The sequence below is a fragment of the Somniosus microcephalus genome, chromosome 8 (assembly GCF_052327205.1).
Source record: "Somniosus microcephalus isolate GS21.2 chromosome 8, FLI_Smic_1.0, whole genome shotgun sequence".
Classification (NCBI taxonomy): domain Eukaryota; kingdom Metazoa; phylum Chordata; class Chondrichthyes; order Squaliformes; family Somniosidae; genus Somniosus; species Somniosus microcephalus.
The window spans coordinates 203,855,612-203,872,547 of NC_140994.1; the positions used below are offsets into that span (position 1 = coordinate 203,855,612).

The 16,936-nt window shown below is 51.6% G+C and overlaps 1 protein-coding gene across 4 annotated transcripts in view; it reads right to left on the minus strand.

Moving 5' to 3' along the window:
- The window catches only part of LOC147114056 (glucocorticoid receptor-like), a 220,816-nt gene that overhangs the window by 51,696 nt on the left and 152,184 nt on the right, over positions 1 to 16,936 (minus strand). For 3 of the 4 annotated variants that reach the window (XM_085995628.1, XM_085995627.1, XM_085995626.1), the window contains exon 3: positions 6,142 to 6,183. The exons of the other annotated variant lie outside the window; for it this stretch is intronic. In XM_085995628.1, the coding sequence (XP_085851754.1) occupies positions 6,142 to 6,183 (42 nt within the window). The remainder of the gene's footprint in view (positions 1 to 6,141; positions 6,184 to 16,936) is intronic. 4 annotated transcript variants of the gene reach the window in all.

Consider the following 16,936-nt stretch of genomic DNA (forward strand, 5'->3'; position numbering starts at 1 on the left):
CACCAATGTAACTAATAAATGGTCCTGTATAGTTTTTTTAAAGTCATTTTCAGTTATTTAAAATCAGGTTACTCACAAGTGGTGAACGAGACACTGATTAAAAATCTTATTTTTTGTGATAAACCCATTTTCAGCTGTATTAATAAAACTGCAACAGGTTATCATAGATGTTTATGGCACAGAAGGAGGCCAATTGGCCCATTATGTCTATGCCGGCCGAAAAGGGCCAATGAGCAAATTTTACATCAACAACTTTTAGGACGACGACAGCAACAGCAACCGCTTAAAAGCATAAAAACAGTAATGCCATATTGCCACCCCACCGTCTCAAATCATAGAAACAAAGAAGATAGGAGCAGGAGTAGGCCATTTGGCCCCTCGAGCCTGCTCCGCCATTTAATGAGATCATGGCTGATCATCCAAATTCATGACCCTGTCCCTGCCTTCTCCACATATCCCTTGATCCCTTTAGCCTTAAGAAATATATCTAACTCCTTCTTCAATATGTTTAATGAATTGGCCTCAACTGCCTTCTGTGGTAGAGAATTCCACAGGTTCACCACTCTCTGGGTGAAGAAATTCCTCCTCATCTCAGTCCTAAATGGCTTACCCCTTATCCTTAGACTGTGACTCCTGGTTCTGGACTCCCCCGCCATCGGGAACATCCTTCCTGCATCTAGTCCTGTTAGAATTTTATACGTTTCAATGAGATCCCCTTTCATTCTTCTAAACTCTAGCGAATATAAGCCGAATCGACCCAATCTCTCTTCATACGTCATTCCTGCCATCCCAGCTATCAGTCTGGTGAATCTTCGCTGCACTCCCTCCGTGGCAAGAACATCCTTCCTCAGATAAGGCAAACAAAATTGCACACAATACTGAAGGTGTGGTCTCACCAAGGCCCTGTACAACTGCAGCAAGACATCCTTGCTCCTGTACTTGAATCCTCTCGCTATGAAGGCCAACATACCATTTGCCTTCTTAACCGCCAGCTGCACCTGCATGCTTAACTTCAGCGACTGGTGCACAAAGACACCCAGGTCCCGTTGCACTTCCCCTTCTCCCAATCTATTGCCACAGATAATAATCTGCCTTCCTGTTTTTGCCACCAAAGTGGATAACCTCACATTTATCCACTTATACTGCATCTGCCCAATCACCCAACCTGTCCAAATCATACTGGAGTTTCTCTACATCCTCCTCACAGCACACACGCCCACACAGCTTTGTGTCATCTGCAAACTTGGAGATATTACATCTAGTTCCCTCGTCTAGATCATTTATATATATTGTGAATAACTGGGGTCCTAGCACCGATCCCTGCAGTACCCCACTAGTCACTGCCAGCCACTCGGAAAAAGACCCGTTTATTCCAACTCTTAGCTTCCTGTCTGCCAACCAGTTCTCTATCCAAGTCAGTACCTTACCCCCAATCCCATGTGCTTTAATTTTACACGCTAATCTCTTATGCGGGACGTTATCAAAAACCTTCTGAAAGTCCAAATACACCGCATCCACTGGTTCTCCCTTATCTATTCTACCAGTTACATCCTCAAAAAATTCCAGCAGATTAGTCAAGCATGATTTACCTTTTGTAAATCCATGTTGACTTTGTCCCATCCTGTCGCTGTTTTCCAAGTGCTCTGCTATTACATCTTTTATAATGGACTAGTATTTTCCCCAGTACCGATGTCAAGCTTGCCGGTCTATAATTCCCCGTTTTCACTCTACCACCTTTTTTAAATAGTGGGGTTACATTAGCTACCCTCCAATCCATGGGAACTGTTCCAGAGTCTATAGAATTTTGGAAGATGACCAGCAATGCATCTACTATTTCTAGGGCCACTTCCTTAAGTACCCTAGGATGTAGATTATCAGGCCTTGGGGATTTATCGGCCTTCATTCCCTTCAATTTCCCTACAAATACTGATTTCATTCAGTTCCTCCCTCTCATTAGACCCCATGTTCCCTGACATCTCTGGGAGGTTATTTGTGTCCTCCTTTGTAAAGACAGAACCAAAGTATGTATTTAATTGGTTGCCATTTCTTTGTTCCACGTTATAAATTCCCCTGATTCTGATTGCAAGGGACCTACGCTTGACTTCACCAATCATTTTTTCTTTAGATATCTATAGAAGCTTTTAGTGTCAGTTTTTATGTTCCCTGCAAGCTTCCTCATACACTATTTCCCCCCTCTTAATTAATCCCTTTGTCCTCCTTTGCTGAATCCTAAACTGCTCCCAATCCTCAGGTTTGCTGCTTTTTCTGGCCAATTTATATGTCCTCTCCTTGGATCTTATGCTATCCCTAATTTCCCTCGTTAACCACGGTTGAGTCACCTTTTTTGTTTTATTTTTATGCCAAACAGGGATGAACAAATTCTGTCGTTCATCCATGCGATCTTTAAATGTTTGCCATTGCCTATTCACCGTCAACCCTTTAAGTAACATTCCCCAATCCATCCTAGCCAACTTGCGCCTCATACCATCGTAGTTTCCTTTATTTAAATTCAGGACCCTAGTCTCTGAGTCAACTACGTCACTCTCCATCTTAATGAAGAATTCTATCATATTATGATCGCTCCTCCCCAAGGGGCCTCACACAACAAGATTGCTAATTAATCCTCTCTCATTACATAATACCCAGTCTAAGATGGCCTGATCTCTAGTTGGTTCCTCGACATATTGGTCCAGGAAACCATCCCGTATACAATCCAGGAATTCCTCCTCCACAGTATTGTTACTAATTTGGTTAGCCCAATCTATATGTAGATTAAAATCACCCATGATAACTGCAGTGCCCTTATTGCACGCGTCGCTAATTTCCCATTTAATGCCATCCCCAACCTCAGCATTACTGTTTGGGGGTCTGTATATACAACTGCCACTAACGTTTTCTGTCCCTTGGTATTTCTCAGCTCTACCCATACAGATTCCACATCATCAGAGTTAATATCCTTCCTTACCATTGTGTTAATCTCCACTTTAACCAGCAATGCTACCCCACCTCCTTTTCCTTTTTGCCTGTCCTTCCTGAATATTGAATATCCCTGGATGTTGAATTCCCAGCCTTGGTCACCCTGGAGCCATGTTTCCTAATCCCAATTATATCATATCCGTTTACATCTATTTGCGCAGCTAATTCATCCACCTTATTACGAATGCTCCTCGCATTAAGACACAAAGCCTTCAGGCTTGTTTTTTTAACACTCTTCAATCCTTTTAGAGTTATTATTTACTGTGGCCCTGATTTGATTTACAACCTTGATTTCTCTGACTGCCACTTTTGCTTTTCTCCTTCCTGTCTTTTCCTTCTATCCTTGCTTCCCTTTCCTCTGTCTCCCTGCACAGGTTCCCAACCCCCTGCCATTTTAGTTTAAACCCTCCACAACAGCACTAGCAAACACTCCCCCTAGGACATTGGTCCCGGTCCTGCCCAGGTGCAAACCGTCCAGTTTGTACTGGTCCCACCTCCCCCAGAACCTGTTCCAATGTCCCAGGAATTTGAATCCCTCCCCCTTGCACCATTCCTCTAGCCATGTATTCATCTGAAATATCCTTCTATTTCTACTTTGATTAGCGCGTGGCACTGGCCGCAATCCTGAGATTATTACCTTTGAGGTCCTATTTTTTAAATTTACCTCCTAACTCCCTATATTCAGCTTTTAGGACCTCATCCTGTTTTTTACCTATATATTTTTTTACCTAATCATGAGACAATCAGACAAGGTTCTATACAAGTTTAACATAACTTCTCTGCTTTTGAATTCTATTCCTCTCGAAATGAATCCCAGTGCTTTATTTGCACTTTTATGGCTTTTTTAACCTGCGTTGCTACTTTTAATGATTTGTGAATCTATACCCCTAGACCCCTTTGCACCTCTACCCCATTTAGACTCTTATTTTCCAAGGAGTAGGTCGCCTCCTTATTCCTCCTACCAAAATGCACCACCTCACACTTAGCTATATTGAAATTCACTTGTCATTTACATGCCCATTCTGCAAGTTTGTTTACGGTAGAATTAATTAAAAGCTTTTAGTTCGTCATGTACAAACTCTACTTAAAAAATTATTTGTCAGAAATGACTGGGATATAAAAGAACTGTATAATAATGCATTAACACTTCAGAAACGTCACGCAGTTACACGGTTATGCATTGACAAACAATCCAACAGCTTAAGGTGAGCTGAAAGAGGCATATCTATTCGTGCAGTTTGTATTAATTTTAAAGTTTTCAACGTATTAGCCCATCCCTCATGTCACAATAGCAATGGCTGCACAAGCAGCAGGAGCAGCGGCTTTCCTATGGCGCTGACGTACTGTACATCCACATAGGTAATTAGAGTATTACTCACAATACAACCAGACAACCAACAAATATAAAGTGCTGTAGTTCTTTACAGTACTTCACAATATAAAAAGAATTGAACAAAAATGGTAATCTGTATTTCCAACTTCAATCGCTTCCATTAATAAACGTTGTCTTCTTGAACCCCTCATGTAACATGTCAGAAATGCAGCACTTATTCACAAGTGCAGAAAAACACATACACAATTTGCGTGACCAAATTAAAAACAGAAGGCAGGAAAAGTTATGATTTAACAGAAATAACCATTCATCTTTCTTCCTGGACAGGAGAACCAATCAGATTGACTTGGAACTATTTACTAATATGTTAACGTAAAGATGTTAATTTACAAATTTCGCTTCTAATGGTTTTTCTCTCAAACATTCTCCACAATATTAATCCCTGCTCTTATCACGAAAAGTGTTGAGTTATTTTAGGTACTTCCCAATTAAATAGTGGAAAACAAACTTCATTGTACTCTCAATTTTTAACCTCCTATTCCAAACATTTATACCAAATCAAAATTGTACATCATCAATTTAATCGAAGTATTTTCTGTGTCTTACTCAATAAACAAATAGTACAGGAAACTCTTACGTATCCAGCACCGACGGGACTGGGACGGTGCCGGTTGATTAAAAATTCCGGATAATGGAGAGGTATATCTACAGAGACTATTTTTAACAAACAAAAATAAAAAAAATCAAGAAACGTGCAGTATAATTGGGTACTCACCTACATAGACTTCCGACAGCACCAAGAAGCCGAGTAGTGGCAGTTTGGAGAACTACCCCCACTGACGAACTCGGCTACTGCGGGAGACTCAGACTCGGCAACATTTCCAGTTACTGAGGTGTTGTTTTCGGAGTATGAATTTTGCCGGTTATTAGAGAATTCCGGATATTTAGGTGCCGTTTAAACGAGTTTCCTGTAGTTTATTCTAGAGTAGCTTCCTGCAATTTTTATACATCATTACATAACTCACGTTTCTATTAACACTCCACTAAACGTTTAAAGAGGAAATCTATATTTACATTATTCCTGGAACTTGTTAGGACTATAGAACGAGACACAAAATTATATGGTTTGTGTTTTTCCCCTTTTTTAGTTCTCTTCCTAAACGTCTTAATGATATTTTTTTTTAAAGTCAACAAAAAGTAATATGTAACTCCTACAAATTCTCCCCACCCTCCCCCTCAACAGCATGGTTGCATGTTTGTGTAAAGCTACTCACTTCAGTCGATGATTCAAAATCAAATATTGAGAAATTTCTATTTTAAAATGTTTTAAGCATTTCAGAATCTCTTTAAAAGTGTTTGGACTTCAAGACCTGGTTGAAACTTGTTTAAATGAGGGGAAAATTGATTTTTGCTTCTGTTTCTTCCAAAATCATATCTGAAACTTAGGGGAAAGTTCATTAAAAATCTTTAACTACTTTCAAGTCTCGTTGCAGCTTTGACAGAAGTTGTTGCTCCAAGTTTCTCTTTCCCTCTTCAATGCTGTCGTTAAAAATACAACCAAAAAAACCTCCAATTCCAAACAGAGCTCAACTAAGAAAGTGAATAAAGTGGTTAAACTTCCTAAGAAGGCAATGCGGTTATCTATCCTCAGCCTTGGCGATGAGTTGGGATCAGTTTTGGAGAAGTTCTTTCCTCTTTTTCTGCTGCCGTTCCCTCCGTCTCTCTCAGATTCTGAGGTACAAACAGGGGCACAAACTTTTCCCCTCTCTCATAACATGATTTAAATAACCCGATAGATTCTTTCAAAAAGGCAAAATTTAACTGGAACTTACCGCGGGATATTCAACATCACTTTCCCAGCTGTAAACAATTTTCTGGAAAAAAAATCAAATTTTTGTCTCACTGGGGGCCTAAAACTCGTTTGCTTTAGCCTCCTTCCAGCGGCCATTGTACATGTGCTGCGCATCCACCTCTGTTGTTCCAAAGTGCAGCCGCCGCTCAGTCCCTGGTAATTGACTACATGCGTCTGGACCCTCGCCCTCTCTCTCGTCCCCCCAGTCTCTCTCGCTCTCTCTCTCGTCCCCCCAGTCTCTCTCGCTCTCTCTCTCGTCCCCCCAGTCTCTCTCGCTCTCTCTCTCGTCCCCCCAGTCTCTCTCGCTCTCTCTCTCGTCCCCCCAGAGTCTCTCGCTCTCTCTCTCGTCCCCCCAGTCTCTCTCGTCCCCCCAGTCTCTCTCGTCCCCCCAGTCTCTCTCGTCCCCCCAGTCTCTCTCGTCCCCCCAGTCTCTCTCGTCCCCCCAGTCTCTCTCGTCCCCCCAGTCTCTCTCGTCCCCCCAGTCTCTCTCGTCCCCCCAGTCTCTCTCGTCCCCCCAGTCTCTCTCGTCCCCCCAGTCTCTCTCGTCCCCCCAGTCTCTCTCGTCCCCCCAGTCTCTCTCGTCCCCCCAGTCTCTCTCGTCCCCCCAGTCTCTCTCGTCCCCCCAGTCTCTCTCGTCCCCCCAGTCTCTCTCGTCCCCCCAGTCTCTCTCGTCCCCCCAGTCTCTCTCGTCCCCCCAGTCTCTCTCGTCCCCCCAGTCTCTCTCGTCCCCCCAGTCTCTCTCGTCCCCCCAGTCTCTCTCGTCCCCCCAGTCTCTCTCGTCCCCCCAGTCTCTCTCGCCCCCCCAGTCTCTCTCGCCCCCCCAGTCTCTCTCGCCCCCCCAGTCTCTCTCGTCCCCCCAGTCTCTCTCGTCCCCCCAGTCTCTCTCGTCCCCCCAGTCTCTCTCTTCCCCCCAGTCTCTCTCTTCCCCCCAGTCTCTCTCTTCCCCCCAGTCTCTCTCTTCCCCCCAGTCTCTCTCTCTCGTCGCTCCCGTCCCCCCAGTCTCTCTCGTCCCTCCCGTCCCCCCAGTCTCTCTCTCTCTCTCGCTCTTCCCCCCAGTCTCTCTCTCTCTCTCGCTCTTCCCCCCAGTCTCTCTCTCTCTCTCTTCCCCCCAGTCTCTCTCTCTCTCTTCCCCCCAGTCTCTCTCTCTCTCTTCCCCCCAGTCTCTCTCTCTCTTCCCCCCAGTCTCTCTCTCTTCCCCCCAGTCTCTCTCTCTCTTCCCCCCAGTCTCTCTCTCTCTTCCCCCCAGTCTCTCTCTCTCTTCCCCCCAGTCTCTCTCTCTCTTCCCCCCAGTCTCTCTCTCTCTTCCCCCCAGTCTCTCTCTCTCTTCCCCCCAGTCTCTCTCTCTCTCTCTCTTCCCCCCAGTCTCTCTCTCTCTCTCTCTCTTCCCCCCAGTCTCTCTCTCTCTCTCTCTCTTCCCCCCAGTCTCTCTCTCTCTCCCCCCCAGTCTCTCTCTCTCTCCCCCCCCAGTCTCTCTCTCTCCCCCCCAGTCTCTCTCCTCCCCCCCCCCGTCCCCCCAGTCTCTCTCGTCCCTCCCGTCCCCCCCAGTCTCTCGCTCTCTCTCTCTCTTCCCCAGTCTCTCTCTCTCTCTCTCTCTTCCCCAGTCTCTCTCTCTCTCTCGCTCTTCCCCCCAGTCTCTCTCTCTCTCTCGCTCTTCCCCCCAGTCTCTCTCTCTCGCTCTTCCCCCCAGTCTCTCTCTCTCTCTCGCTCTTCCCCCCAGTCTCTCTCTCTCTCTCTCGCTCTTCCCCCCAGTCTCTCTCTCTCTCTCGCTCTTCCCCCCAGTCTCTCTCTCTCTCTCGCTCTTCCCCCCAGTCTCTCTCTCTCTCTCGCTCTTCCCCCCAGTCTCTCTCTCTCTCTCGCTCTTCCCCCCAGTCTCTCTCTCTCTTCCCCCCAGTCTCTCTCTCTCTCTCTCTTCCCCCCAGTCTCTCTCTCTCTCTCTCTTCCCCCCAGTCTCTCTCTCTCTCTCTCTCTTCCCCCCAGTCTCTCTCTCTCTCTCTCTTCCCCCCAGTCTCTCTCTCTCTCTCTCTTCCCCCCAGTCTCTCTCTCTTCCCCCCAGTCTCTCTCTCTCCCCCCCAGTCTCTCTCTCTCCCCCCCAGTCTCTCTCTCCCCCCCCCGTCCCCCCAGTCTCTCTCGTCCCTCCCGTCCCCCCAGTCTCTCGCTCTCTCTCTCTCTTCCCCAGTCTCTCTCTCTCTCTCTCTCTTCCCCAGTCTCTCTCTCTCTCTCGCTCTTCCCCCCAGTCTCTCTCTCTCTCTCGCTCTTCCCCCCAGTCTCTCTCTCTCTCTCGCTCTTCCCCCCAGTCTCTCTCTCTCTCTCGCTCTTCCCCCCAGTCTCTCTCTCTCTCTCGCTCTTCCCCCCAGTCTCTCTCTCTCGCTCTTCCCCCCAGTCTCTCTCTCTCTCTCGCTCTTCCCCCCAGTCTCTCTCTCTCTCTCGCTCTTCCCCCCAGTCTCTCTCTCTCTCTTCCCCCAGTCTCTCTCTCTCTCTCTTCCCCCCAGTCTCTCTCTCTCTCTCTTCCCCCCAGTCTCTCTCTCTCTCTCTTCCCCCCAGTCTCTCTCTCTCTCTCTTCCCCCCAGTCTCTCTCTCTCTCTCTCTTCCCCCCAGTCTCTCTCTCTCTCTCTCTCTTCCCCCCAGTCTCTCTCTCTCTCTCTCTCTCTTCCCCCCAGTCTCTCTCTCTCTCTCTTCCCCCCAGTCTCTCTCTCTCTCTCTCTTCCCCCCAGTCTCTCTCTCTCTCTCTCTTCCCCCCAGTCCTCTCTCTCTCTCTCTCTCTTCCCCCCAGTCTCTCTCTCTCTCTCTCTCTTCCCCCCAGTCTCTCTCTCTCTCTCTCTCTTCCCCCCAGTCTCTCTCTCTCTCTCTTCCCCCCAGTCTCTCTCTCTCCCCCCCAGTCTCTCTCTCCCCCCCCCAGTCTCTCTCTCCCCCCCCCAGTCTCTCTCTCTCTCGTCCCTCCCGTCCCCCCAGTCTCTCTCGTCCCTCCCGTCCCCCCAGTCTCTCTCGTCCCTCCCGTCCCCCCATTCTCTCGCTCTCTCTCTTCCCCCCATTCTCTCGCTCTCTCTCTTCCCCCCCAGTCTCTCTCTCTCTTCCCCCCAGTCTCTCTCTCTCTTCCCCCCAGTCTCTCTCTCTCTCTCTCCCCCCCCAGTCTCTCTCTCCCCCCCCAGTCTCTCTCGTCCCTCCCGTCCCCCCACTCTCTCTCGTCCCCCACCACTCTCTCTCGTCCCCCCACTCTCTCTCTTCCCCCCACTCTCTCTCTTCCCCCCACTCTCTCTCTTCCCCCCACTCTCTCTCTTCCCCCCACTCTCTCTCTTCCCCCACTCTCTCTCTTCCCCCCACTCTCTCTCTTCCCCCCACTCTCTCTCTTCCCCCCACTCTCTCTCTTCCCCCCACTCTCTCTCTTCCCCCCACTCTCTCTCTCCTCCCCCACTCTCTCTCTTCCCCCCACTCTCTCTCTTCCCCCCACACTCTCTCTTCCCCCCACTCTCTCTTCCCCCCACTCTCTCTTCCCCCCACTCTCTCTTCCCCCCCACTCTCTCTTCCCCCCCACTCTCTCTTCCCCCCACTCTCTCTTCCCCCCACTCTCTCTCTTCCCCCCACTCTCTCTCTCTCTCGTCCCCCCCCAGTCTCTCCCTCTCTCTCGTCCCCCCCCACTCTCCCTCTCTCTCGTCCCCCCCACTCTCTCTCTCTCTCTCTCTCGTCCCCCCCCAGTCTCTCCCTCTCTCTCGTCCCCCCCCAGTCTCTCCCTCTCTCTCGTCCCCCCCCCAGTCTCTCCCTCTCTCGTGTCCCCCCCCAGTCTCTCAGTTCAGTTCAGTTCAAATGCTTTATTGGCATGAAAGTTTACAGAGAACCATATTGCCAAAGCTTACATAGCAAAAAGGTACAGTTTTCCAACATTCTGTAGGTGTCAATCGATTTGACATTTGTTGGGTACATACAATATTACTTTTAAACAATATTAATTTTAAACAGTCTTTCTACTTCATTTGGTACGTTCAATATTAATTTTAAACAGTCTTACTTTTAAACAGTCCTCAGGTTGTGACATGTTGTTACATATTTAGCCCCAAGGTATGGTCTGTCTCCTTCTCCTAGGACTAATCTCAATTTTGACAGATCATCCAATTCCTTGAAATCTGGGGTTGTTTGGCTTAGGTCATGGACCGGTCGACCACGCGAGGCAGACCTCCATTCTGTTGTTAATAAAAGCCTTTGGTTACTCTTCTAACTCTCAGTCTTTTATGAGTAATTGATAGCGCATCAATTTTATTAACAACATTTTTATAATGGAGAAGATCCTCACACCAGCATGCCTGGACTTAGATCATCGGGAGGCGGACTCATCCACCAAGTTTACTCACTGGCTTAAGTGTTTCGAAAAATTCCTGACCGCCTCCGAAGCAATCAAATCGGACGAGGACAAACTGGATGTCCTGACCTCCAAAGTGAACCACCGAGTGTACTCGGTCATCCAAGACGCGACCTCGTACGCGGATGCTATCAAGCTCCTCAAGGACCAGTACACGCGCCCAGTGAACGAAGTGTACGCCAGGCACCTCCTGGGGAGTCGTAAACAACAACCTGGGGAATCGACCGTGGAATACCTTCAGGCACTGTCTGTGCTTGGCCGGGCCTGTGGTTGTAAGGATGTAAAGGCCGCCGTATACACAGAGGAACTTATCCGGGATGCTTTTGTAGCGGGCCACAGATCCAATTACACACGACAGCGACTGTTGGAGCAGAGTAACCTCGACCTCAACAAGGCCTCTGAACTCGCACTATCGTTGGATGCAGCCTACCAGGGCATGGATGCCTACTCCTCTGCACCGTGGATGCCGCGGGAATGACAGCCTGGGACACGGTAGGACCGCCTCATAGCGCCGTGCCACCCCCAGTCTCTCTCTCTCTCTCGTCCCCCCCAGTCTCTCTCTCTCTCTCTCGTCCCCCCAGTCTCTCCCTCTCGTCCCCCCGTCTCTCCCTCTCGTCCCCCCCAGTCTCTCTCTCTCTCTCTCGTCCCCCCCAGTCTCTCTCTCTCTCTCTCTCGTCCCCCCAGTCTCTCTCTCTCTCTCTCGTCCCCCCCAGTCTCTCTCTCTCTCTCTCACTCGTCCCCCCAGTCTCTCTCTCTCTCTCTCGTCCCCCCAGTCTCTCTCTCTCTCTCTCGTCCCCCCCAGTCTCTCTCTCTCTCTCTCACTCGTCCCCCCCAGTCTCTCTCTCTCTCTCTCGTCCCCCCCAGTCTCTCTCTCTCTCTCTCGTCCCCCCCAGTCTCTCTCTCTCTCTCTCACTCGTCCCCCCAGTCTCTCTCTCTCTCTCTCTCGTCCCCCCGAGTCTCTCCCTCTCTCTCGTCCCCCCCCAGTCTCTCCCTCTCTCGTGTCCCCCCCCAGTCTCTCCTCTCTCGTCCCCCCCAGTCTCTCTCCCCCCCCGAGTCTCTCTCCCTCTCGTCCCCCCCCAGTCTCTCTCTCTCTCTCTCTCTCGTCCCCCCCAGTCTCTCCCTCTCGACCCCCCCGTCTCTCCCTCTCGTCCCCCCAGTCTCTCTCTCTCTCTCTCGTCCCCCCCAGTCTCTCTCTCTCTCTCTCTCTCTCTCTCGTCCCCCCCAGTCTCTCTCTCTCTCTCTCTCGTCCCCCCCAGTCTCTCTCTCTCTCTCGTCCCCCCCAGTCTCTCCCTCTCGTCCCCCCCGTCTCTCCCTCTCGTCCCCCCCAGTCTCTCTCTCTCTCTCTCGTCCCCCCCAGTCTCTCTCTCTCTCTCTCTCTCTCTCTCGTCCCCCCAGTCTCTCTCTCTCTCTCGTCCCCCCCAGTCTCTCTCTCTCTCTCTCTCTCACTCGTCCCCCCCAGTCTCTCTCTCTCTCTCTCGTCCCCCCGAGTCTCTCCCTCTCTCTCGTCCCCCCCCAGTCTCTCCCTCTCTCGTGTCCCCCCCCAGTCTCTCCCTCTCTCGTCCCCCTCCCAGTCCTCTCTCTCGCCCCCCCAGTCTCTCTCTCTCGCCCCCCCCCAGTCTCTCTCTCTCCGCCCCCCCCAGTCTCTCTCTCTGGTCCCCCCCAGTCTCTCTCTCTCTCGCGTCCCCCCCAGTCTCTCTCTCTCTCGCGTCCCCCCCAGTCTCTCTCTCTCTCTCGTCCCCCGAGTCTCTCTCTCTCTCGTCCCCCCCAGTCCTCTCTCTCTCGTCCCCCCCCCCGTCTCTCCCTCTCGTCCCCCCCAGTCTCTCTCTCTCTCTCTCTCTCTCTCGTCCCCCCCAGTCTCTCTCTCTCTCTCGTCCCCCCCCAGTCTCTCTCTCTCTCGTCCCCCCCAGTCTCTCTCTCTCTCTCCCTCTCGTCCCCCCCCGTCTCTCTCTCTCGTCCCCCCCAGTCTCTCTCTCTCTCTCTCGTCCCCCCGAGTCTCTCTCTCTCTCTCTCTCGTCCCCCCGAGTCTCTCTCTCTCTCGTCCCCCCCGAGTCTCTCTCTCTCTCTCTCTCTCGTCCCCCCGAGTCTCTCTCTCTCTCTCTCTCGTCCCCCCGAGTCTCTCTCTCTCTCTCTCTCGTCCCCCCGAGTCTCTCTCTCTCTCTCTCTCGTCCCCCCGAGTCTCTCTCTCTCTCTCTCTCGTCCCCCCGAGTCTCTCTCTCTCTCTCTCTCTCGTCCCCCCCGAGTCTCTCTCTCTCTCTCTCTCGTCCCCCCGAGTCTCTCTCTCTCTCTCGTCCCCCCGAGTCTCTCTCTCTCTCTCGTCCCCGAGTCTCTCTCGCTCTCTCTCGTCCCCCCGAGTCTCTCTCTCTCTCGTCCCCCCGAGTCTCTCTCTCTCTCTCTCTCTCTCTCTCTCATCCCCCCGAGTCTCTCTCTCTCTCTCTCGTCCCCCCGAGTCTCTCTCTCGTCCCCGCCGAGTCTCTCTCTCTCTCTCTCTCTCTCTCGTCCCCCCCGAGTCTCTCTCTCTCTCTCTCTCTCTCGTCCCCCCGAGTCTCTCTCTCTCTCTCTCTCTCTCGTCCCCCCGAGTCTCTCTCTCTCTCTCTCGTCCCCCCCGAGTCTCTCTCTCTCTCTCTCTCTCTCGTCCCCCGAGTCTCTCTCTCTCTCTCTCTCTCTCCCTCTCTCGTCCCCCCCCAGTCTCTCTCTCTCGCCCCCCCCCAGTCTCTCTCTCTCGCCCCCCCCCAGTCTCTGTCTCTCTCGCGTCCCCCCCAGTCTCTCTCTCTCTCTCGTCCCCCGAGTCTCTCTCTCTCTCGCCCCCCCCAGTCTCTCTCTTTCGTCCCCCCAGTCTCTCTCTCTCGTCCCCCCAGTCTCTCTCTCTCCTCGCGTCCCCCCCAGTCTCTCTCTCTCTCGTCTCTCTCTCTCTCTCTCTCTCTCGTCCCCCCCGTCTCTCTCGTCCCCCCCGTCTCTCTCGTCCCCCCCCCGTCTCTCTCGTCCCCCCCCGTCTCTCTCGTCCCCCCCGTCTCTCTCGTCCCCACCCGAGTCTCTCTCTCTCTCGTCCCCCCAGTCTCTCTCTCTCTCTCTCTCGTCCCCCCCCCCCCCCCAAGTCTCTCCCTCTCGTCCCCCCGTCTCTCTCGTCCCCCCCGTCTCTCTCGTCCCCCCCCCGTCTCTCTCGTCCCCCCCCGTCTCTCTCGTCCCCCCCGAGTCTCTCTCCCTCTCGTCCCCCCCAGTCTCTCTCTCTCTCTCTCTCTCGTCCCCCCCCAGTCTCTCCCTCTCGACCCCCCCGCTCTCTCCCTCTCGTCCCCCCCAGTCTCTCCTCTCTTCTCTCTCTCTCTCTCTCGTCCCCCCAGTCTCTCTCTCTCTCTCTCTCGTCCCCCCCAGTCTCTCTCTCTCTCTCGTCCCCCCCAGTCTCTCCCTCTCGTCCCCCCCAGTCTCTCTCTCTCTCTCTCGTCCCCCCCAGTCTCTCTCTCTCTCTCTCTCTCGTTCCCCCCAGTCTCTCTCTCTCGTCCCCCCCAGTCTCTCTCTCTCACTCGTCCCCCCCCAGTCTCTCTCTCTCTCTCTCGTCCCCCCGAGTCTCTCCCTCTCTCGTCCCCCCCCAGTCTCTCCCTCTCTCGTGTCCCCCCCCAGTCTCTCCTCTCTCGTCCCCCCCCAGTCTCTCTCTCGCCCCCCCCAGTCTCTCTCTCTCGCCCCCCCAGTCTCTCTCTCTCGCCCCCCCCAGTCTCTCTCTCTCGCCCCCCCCAGTCTCTCTCTCTCTCGCCCCCCCCAGTCTCTCTCTCTCTCGCGTCCCCCCCAGTCTCTCTCTCTCTCGCGTCCCCCCCCAGTCTCTCTCTCTCTCGCGTCCCCCCCAGTCTCTCTCTCTCTCGTCCCCCGAGTCTCTCTCTCTCTCGTCCCCCCCAGTCTCTCTCTCTCGTCCCCCCCCCAGTCTCTCTCTCTCGTCCCCCCCCAGTCTCTCCCTCTCGTCCCCCCAGTCTCTCTCTCTCTCTCTCTCTCTCTCTCGTCCCCCCCAGTCTCTCTCTCTCGTCCCCCCCAGTCTCTCCCTCCTCGTCCCCCCCAGTCTCTCTCTCTCTCTCGTCCCCCCCAGTCTCTCTCTCTCTCTCCCTCTCGTCCCCCCCGTCTCTCCCTCTCGTCCCCCCCAGTCTCTCTCTCGTCCCCCCCAGTCTCTCTCTCTCTCTCTCTCTCGTCCCCCCCAGTCTCTCTCTCTCTCTCTCTCTCTCGTCCCCCCGAGTCTCTCTCTCTCTCGTCCCCCGAGTCTCTCTCTCTCTCGTCCCCCCGAGTCTCTCTCTCTCTCGTCCCCCCGAGTCTCTCTCTCTCTCGTCCCCCCGAGTCTCTCTCTCTCTCTCGTCCCCCCGAGTCTCTCTCTCTCTCTCGTCCCCCCCGAGTCTCTCTCTCTCTCTCGTCCCCCCCCGAGTCCTCTCTCTCTCTCTCGTCCCCCCCGAGTCTCTCTCTCTCTCTCGTCCCCCCCGAGTCTCTCTCTCTCTCTCGTCCCCCCCGAGTCTCTCTCTCTCTCTCGTCCCCCCCCGAGTCTCTCTCTCTCTCTCGTCCCCGAGTCTCTCTCTCTCTCTCTCTCTCTCGTCCCCCCGAGTCTCTCTCTCTCTCGTCCCCCCGAGTCTCTCTCTCTCTCTCTCTCTCTCTCTCATCCCCCCGAGTCTCTCTCTCTCTCTCTCTCGTCCCCCCGAGTCTCTCTCTCTCTCTCTCGTCCCCCCGAGTCTCTCTCTCGTCCCCCCCGAGTCTCTCTCTCTCTCTCTCTCTCGTCCCCCCGAGTCTCTCTCTCTCTCTCTCTCTCTCGTCCCCCCGAGTCTCTCTCTCTCTCTCTCTCTCGTCCCCCCGAGTCTCTCTCTCTCTCTCTCCAATTCCAATTCCAATTAAAATGCTTTATTGGCATGAAAGTTTACAGAGAACCATATTGCCAAAGCTTACATAGCAAAAAGGTACAGTTTTCCAACATTCTGTAGGTGTCAATCGATTTGACATTTGTTGGGTACATACAATATTACTTTTAAACAATATTAATTTTAAACAGTCTTTGTACTTCATTTGGTACGTTCAATATTAATTTTAAACAGTCTTAATTTTAAACAGTCCTCAGGTTGTGACATGTTGTTACATATTTGGCCCCAAGGTATGGTCTGTCTCCTTCTCCTAGGACTAATCTCAATTTTGACAGATCATCCAATTCCTTGAAATCTGGGGTTGTTTGGCTTAGCTTGTTGAATAATATGTTTCTTGATGTGTTGAATTTTTCGCATTTTAGGAGGAAATGCATTTCTGTTTCAACCTCGCCAGCCAGACATTGATCGCATATTCTATTCTCTCTAGGCTGCCAGGATTTCTTGTATCTGCCTTTTTCAATTTCCAGTTGGTGGTCGCTTAGTCTGTACCTGGTGAGGGTCTGTCTCTGTTTTGTGTCTCTGATGGTCGTGAGGTAGTCTGCCAGTTTATATTCTCTTTTTAGGGCCCGGTAACATTCTAATCTGCTTTGGCTTTCGGTTATTTTGTTCCAATGTTCCAGGTAGGTTTCTTTGCATTTTTTAATGATTTGGTTCACTCGGATTGGTGTTTGGACGGCTGTGTTGGTCTGGGGCTGGTCAGGGTCCGGCTGAGTACTTAAGTTTCCGTAGCAGCTGACTCAGGGGACTCTTTTCTGGGTTTAGCTCTTGGGTCTGAAAGGCTTTGAAATGAAGGGTGTCTGGGGAGCTAGATTTGAGGTGATTTAGGAAGTTTAGTGCTCGTTTTTGGATGTTTATTATCAGTGGGTATCTGCCTAGTTCGGCTCTGCATGCATTTGTTGGCGTTTTTCTTTGGGTGCGAAGGATGCTTCGGCAGAATTCTGCATGTAGGGCTTCTATTGTATGTTTTTCCCATTTAGTGTAGCTTTGGTGATTTAGCGGGCCCCATACTTCACTACCGTACAGTGCAATGGGCAGGATTATGCTGTCAAATATTTTGAGCCAGATTTTGATTGGGATTTGGATGTTGTAGAATTTTCTTTTTATTGCATATAGGGCTCTTCGGGCTTTTTCTTTTAGTGCATTCACTGCTATGCTGAAGCTCCCTGATGCTGTAATAGTTAGACCAAGGTAGGTGTAGCTCATAGTGTGTCCTATAGTGATATCACTGAGGGTAAACTGGTATTTGTTTTCCTGACATCTGGGCCTTTTTTGAAAAATCATGATGTTGGTTTTCTTTAGATTTACTGTTAGAGCCCAATTTTGGCAGTATTTGTCGAGTAGGTCTAGTTGTTGCTGTAATCCCTGTTCTGTGGGAGACAGCAGAACCAGGTCGTCCGCATAGAACAGGGATTTCACTTCTCCATCCAGGAGACGGAGACCTGGTGACTCGCTTTGCTCCAGCATGTCTGCTAATTCATTTATGTATATGTTGAACAGGGTCGGGCTCAAATTGCAGCCCTGCCGGACGCCTCTTCTCTGGGTGAAGAAATCGG